We start from the raw sequence: 6,746 nt of genomic DNA on the forward strand, positions 1-6,746 counted from the left end.
AAATAATAATTAACTTCATCTAACAATTTTTTTTTGTGTGTGTGTGGACAAAATAAGCACTGAACTGGCCTTGATGTGTATAAAAGACAAAGTTGCAATGGACATGAAGTGCATATTAAAAATGTAATATCATAGATATTACAATGAAATCTAAAATGGACATGAAGTGCATGAGGCACAATATATTTCATCCATATTAACATCGATGTGGTTAATGTGCAACTGCAAGGTATGAAAAATGGTTGGAACTTAATTGATTTTATATACTGTATATTTCAATGCACAATGCTTGAATATAAATATCAAGAGTAGCATAAACTGATATCAACCAGAACCATTATTAGTCAGCCCTCAACTTACAACTATTTATACTTATGACTATCCCAATAACACAGTCACCGAATACTACCTCATTTCTGAAACTCATGGATCGGGATGTTATTGCTGCTTTCAAGGAATTTTGCTACTTGATAAGAAAACCTCTACTTTTGGTATGAATGATATACATGCAGTATGAAGTGAGGTGACAGCAAAGTATATGGTGTTTGAAAAAGATGCTGAAGAATACATGATCATACATTTGCAGGATTCAACAAAGCCTTACATGATATTGGTGGCAAGATAGTACTGCTAGGAAAGAGTTGGAGAATGAGAATGAAGGGACAGATCTGGTTAATGACAGCTATGGAAGAGGAATGAAGATGTTATAGAGCTAGAAGCAGAAAAAGCAAACTAAGCAATGTAATTCAGTTTGAGGAAAATAGACCTCAACATGGAGAGATTTAGCAAAGTGATCAGAATGAAGAATGCTGCAACTACTTGCTACAGAGAAATTTATACAGAAAAGAAAAGGAAAACTGTTCATAAATAATTTAGATGTACATAATTTTAATAAATCCATCCTACCATTACCTCACCACCTGGAAATGAGCCTAAACCTTCTGCAAGTTATAAATGTGGGAAAAAAAACCATCATCAGAATGCACTGTTACAGTTCCTGAATTTAAATTTATAATTTGTTGTTGATTAGCCTCTCCTGATGAACTGTACAATTAATAAAGCAGTAACTTCAAAGAATTAATCTTGCTTGTTTACATCTGGTAATTTTACTGATAAGTTTACAGAAAAACTGTGACATTCAGGTTTCATTATTTATTAGTACAGTGTTGTGTATATTAATTTTGTTATAATTTGTAAATTGTATTGCAGTGCAAATATAAACAAAGAATACAATTAATTAAAAATATAGCAAAAGATCTATACTGATTTCCAACTTATGACGAGATAGTCAGAATGGAACGCTGTTGCAAGTTGAGGAGTGACTGTATTTTGCTGCTCCTAAATTCAAAAAAATATGTAAAATTAAAAATAAAAAATAGTGTTTTTATGGTTAAGACATAATTATGCCTGTTTTTGCTACTCCTAGGCATTGACTTAGTTTAGTGGGTTATGATGGGCTGATATTGACCTCTATAAATGCTTCTAAATTAAACAATTACAGTGGTGCTATAACTGCTTATTTTACATATGACCTTGATAAACTAGTAATGTTCATCAACTGTATGTCAAATGATAGGGATCTATCCAGAAAGTGGCTTGCACTTTCTGGAAAATGCACCTTGAATTTCACTGATCCAAATAAACATACCAAAAAATAACTTGTAGGCTAGCAATGAGTCACTTATAAAGCAGAAATTCAATTTCAAGTTTTAATTACTAATGAAATTAATTTTTTTGGAATATGCTTCTATTCATGACATCATAGCAGTTATTACCGAGTCTTTGCCAAATGTGATATCATTGTTGCTATATTAATAGTTTTGACAAGGAACTCAATCTCATATAACCAAGAATGGCTGTATTTTTCTATTTCCTCAGTTTTCCCAGAAGGGGAAAAAACTTCATTTCAACCTTCACTCCTAGAAAAAGTTCCCAACATGGCTAATGCCAGCCTGGTTGGCCAAGTGGTTAGTGCATCCACTCTCCAGCCAAAAGGCTGCAAGTTCAAATCCCGCCTTGAGCATGGATGTTTTTGTGATTGTCTGTGAAAATACTACAGTGGTTGTTGGCAGTAGATGGCATTGATCATTGAAGTTGGTGGATTGAGTGGTGGAGACAGAGTTGTAGAGTAGGTGCATTCCCTCGATGAGTCTTTGGACTCCCTGGAGGTGTCATGTAATAATAATAATATTCAAACTCAGATCTTTCTTAGTGTATTGTCAAGAAAATAAATTTCTTAAAAAACAATTATATTACTCTGTATGAAACATGAAATGAAAAACAGGGCTATAACAAATATATATTTAGAAATTTCAAATAAATTTATTTACAATGCCATTCAATAAAAGTTAACAATAAAGACTTCAAAAATATCTCGCTTTCTTCCTTTGTGTCTCATTCTCCTCAATATCTGATACTTCCTTTTCATCCTTGTATTCAACAGGAGAGTCTGATTCACATGATGGTATTTTGCATGCTTCTTTTAACCATCCACTGTTTTCATGTTCAACCATTGCTATTACTCCTTGAAAAGTTTTTCTCCTTGTTTCAGCATGATTAATTACTTTTAAGCAGTTGTGGTAAACAGCACGTCTTGCAACTTCTGCTTGAAATCCAAAAATAAAACCGAGATTGGCAACATCTTTGGGTCCTCTTAATTCCATTGGGGTTAATGCTCCACTACACACAATAATACCTTTACCTTTGTTGATGTTAGTAAGCATTTGACTATTACAAATTGCATTTCTACGCGCAGTTTCATCTCTTATACAGGCTGCATAAAGAATCTCAAAATAAATCCCTCTCTCCAATGCGTGACTAAAATTCCCTTTCTTCACCCGAAACTCTAACCTAGAACCAATATCCAAAGAAATTATATCGATTTCTGAACTTTCGCATAGCTGCTCAAATATAGTTTTATTGGTTGGCTGTACAGCAATGATATCGTATTTTTTAGCAACTGGAGAGCGCACTAACCGATGAAAATGGATACTTTCATCAATAATTGCTGTCAAACGTGTTAATATAGTATATGTTTTGCCATATAGTTCAGCTTTTGCTACTTTTCCTCCAAGTTCAAAAACGAGAGGTTCCGGAATTTTGATATCTTTCCCGTGGAAAACGTTTTGTTCTATAACATGATTCAGTGCTATTGTCTGGTAACCAAGCTTCAAAGCTGTCCTAATTTTATTTATAATATCCTTTTCAGAAGCCTTTTCTCGTTTAACAATTATGTTTAAATCCATACCTGATAAACGTAACCATCAAACATTCAGTAAGCACTTGCTCTTACTTATGCAACAAATAAACATACCATGCGATAGCAGCGCCATTACGTACGAAAAACAAAAAGAAAAGGACAGAACTTCAGCTAATTCCTTTTGTTCCCTTATAGCAGGAGTCTCAAACTCAATTGTACCGCAGGCCATTTGCCATACAAGTGGGTCGCAAAAAACTTTCGACTAAAAAACCTGCGCTAATTAGAATCGAAGGGAAGTGAAAAAATGAGTATAAATAAATTGGAAAATTAATAACAAAAATGTTATTTATTCTAAGTCATTACAAGACATAAAATCAAAAAAAAAAAAAAAAATCAGCTAACGCCTTTTTATTCCCGTATATACGGGAGTCGGCGAGGCCATTTAGCCCTATTTAACTTTTGGAGACTGAGTGGGCAGTTCAATCTCCACTGGTACCCAATCAGAGACAGATGGCCCAAGACATAAAATCATAGTATAATGATTATGACAACTCAAAAAAAATAATAATATAAAGAATATTTTTATTATATTAATATTCACAATAGAGAGCATTTTATCCGAATTAAACTGAAATTAAATTTTATTTGAATAAATCAAATATTTATATATTTATACATTCTAAAAAAAGTATAAACTCTCATTAATAACTGTCACAAAATTTACAGAGCCTCCTGTCAGTTTGAAATTTTTTGTGTTTGTGTTGAAATAAAATACTTCTATTTTTTTTGGGGGGGGGGTCTATAGTTCTGGGAATTTTTTAAATGTTACTGAAAATATTTTGGGAAAAATATATATATATATATACATACATACATGTGTGTGTGTGTGTGTGTGTGTGTGTGTGTGTGTGTGTGTGTGTGTGTGTGTGTGTGTGTGTGTGTGTGTGTGTGTGTGTGTGTGTGTTAAAAATACCAAGCTATTCTAAAACCTGGTTTTACTCCATTTCCCAAATAAGCAAACAGACAAACAAGTGAAGTTTCTGCCTGCACGTATTGGAAGTCTAGCTGATCCTCAAAGTAGTGTGCAAGACCAAGGCAATTCTTGGTAAAAGTAGAATAAGCTCTGATCACTAATCTTAATATTTACCCTTAATGCAAAGCACATCTCCTGTAGGAGATGTATGATGTTTTGTATTAAAGGCAAGGGGCCACTTCCCAGACCTGTTTCGACCTTTATCGAGGTCTCATCAGTCGGAGCCAGGCTAGAAATACCAAGATTTTAGTAATACAGAGCTTATAAGTATTTTACCAGAACAACTTACCAATTTACAAGTATATATATATATATATATATATATATATATATATATATATATATATATATATATATATATATATATATATATATATATATATATATATATATATATATATTTCTTTATTTCTCTGTATTTCTTTTCACCTTGCTTCTTCCCCCAATACTATTAGAGTATTTGAGGGCTAGGGGTGATTCTGTCCTACTTACCTATTTTTTTTATCTCATGCACCTGCCCACCCCCAGTCAAAATTGGTGAAGACAAATCAGAAGTCTATACCGCATCGGTCGTCGCATGGGTTACCAAGGACCGCACTGGATGTTAGGCTTCCTGGACAGCCAGTGACAAATGGGCTATAGGAGCAAGATCCACAGAACTCGAAAGTATTTACTAGGAAAAAGTGGAGCATGGCTGAAAATAGACAAGTCATACAGTGCTTCTACAGTTCAAACCTATCAGTTAGGGGATTTCAGAAACGAATGTTCCAACTTTGGCTTGAACGACACCCAAATTCCGAAGTTTCATTCGAAAGTCTGATGCAGCAACGCAGCTTCATTATCTAATGCAAGGTATTTAGTGTACTTGAGCTAGAAGCACTGAAACCTCAAGCTATAGAAGGAAAAGGAGACCGTACTGACCCTGAAGTGACCAAGAATATGAATGGAGCAGAACCAGATTCCAACGTGCAGAATGCTGAAAATTTTGAAAATAGACAAATAGTTGAAAGGAAGCTATCAGATAAGGAACAAGAACTCGCAAGAAAAATTATCGAGCAAATGAACAGCAACCAGGAACGAGTTAGGTTATCAGTATTGAGACAAGTACCTCCACAAAAACTGAAGGAACTACTACAAGAGGCCAATAAAGCTGCAAGGGATATTCCTACTGGAACTATTGGACAAACGAATCAACTTATGTACTCAATAGCCTACGTCATAACATCTGAATTAGGATATAAAATTAGTGAACCCAAATGCAGTAAGGCTCAGGAACCAAAATGGAAGCATCGACTGGAGAATAAAATCCTTAAACTCAGAGCAGACGTGAGCAGTTTGAAAAACCTTAAGGAAAAGATGCTGAAAAACACAAAAATCCGAAATAACCTCATAAAGAGATATAATACTGGAACACGACCTATTGATGAAGTATTAAAGGAAGTGAAGCAAAAATTAGTTGCAGTTGCAGCTAAAATAAGAAGATACAGTGCACGCATTGAACAGCAAAATTCGATGTTTCGCGCAAATCAGCACCAATTTTACAAGAAAATTGATTGCTGTTGGAATGATAACCTTAAAGAAAATATAAATATAAATACCAGAGACAAAGAAAATACACTAAAGTTTTGGAAAAACCTATGGGACAACCCTAAGAGGCACAATAACAAGGTAAAATGGATTGAACAAATTACGAATGAATGTCAAGAACGAAAAATGGACCAACTGAAAATAACAACTGAAATGGTTCAAAAGCAAGCTAAAAAAATAAAAAATTGGTCAACACCCAGGAAGAATGAATTACATGGATACTGGTTGAAATATCTGACATGCTTACATGAAAGACTGGCTAACCAATTTTATGATGTTTTAGAAGGAAAAAAGCAAAGAAGAGTGTCTCACAACAGTGAAAACATTTTTGATCATAAAGGATAAAAAAAGGGTCCAAACCCAGAAAACTTCCGACCAATAACCTGCCTGCCAACAACTTTTAAGCTACTCACAGGCATACTAGCTAATAAAATATACAGCTATCTTAAATCAAATTCTCTTCTCCCAGTTGAACAAAAAGGTAATAGCAAAAATTCAAGAGGCACAAAAGACCAATTGCTGATTGATAAAATGATTCTTAAAAATTGCAAACGTAGAAAAATCAACCTCTATATGGCTTGGATAGATTATAAAAAAAGCGTTTGATTCGGTGCCTCATAGTTGGATTTTAAAATGCACAGAATTATTCGGTATTAGCTAAAACGTGCAAATATTTTTGCAATGGCATGAAAAAATGGAAAACAACGTTGGTTATAAATAGAAAAGAAATTGGAGAGGTAAACATAAAAAGGGGCATCTTTCAAGGAGACTCATTATCTCCACTATTGTTTATATCATCACTGATCCCCTTAACTAGAATTTTAAATAAAACTGCTCATGGTTATCAAACTGCGCAAAAGAGTGCAAAGATATCTCACCTTTTATACATGGATGATCAGAAGTAGTGTGCAAAATCAGAGAATGAAC

The 6,746-nt window shown here is 33.9% G+C and overlaps 1 protein-coding gene across 1 annotated transcript; it reads right to left on the reverse strand.

Moving 5' to 3' along the window:
- Nucleotides 1-2,300: 2,300 nt before the first annotated feature.
- On the reverse strand, nt 2,301-3,325 carry LOC150106584 (ribonuclease P protein subunit p30-like). The gene has a single exon (XM_090392554.1). The coding sequence runs from the start codon at nt 3,243-3,245 to the stop codon at nt 2,364-2,366; it is 882 nt and encodes a 293-aa protein (XP_090248680.1). The 5' UTR covers nt 3,246-3,325; the 3' UTR covers nt 2,301-2,363.
- Between the last annotated feature and the right edge of the window lie 3,421 nt (nt 3,326-6,746).

This window comes from Typopeltis vanoorti, chromosome 5, assembly GCF_054136105.1.
Source record: "Typopeltis vanoorti isolate ZY-2024b chromosome 5, IOZ_Tvanoo_1.0, whole genome shotgun sequence".
Taxonomy (NCBI): Eukaryota; Metazoa; Arthropoda; class Arachnida; order Uropygi; family Thelyphonidae; genus Typopeltis; species Typopeltis vanoorti.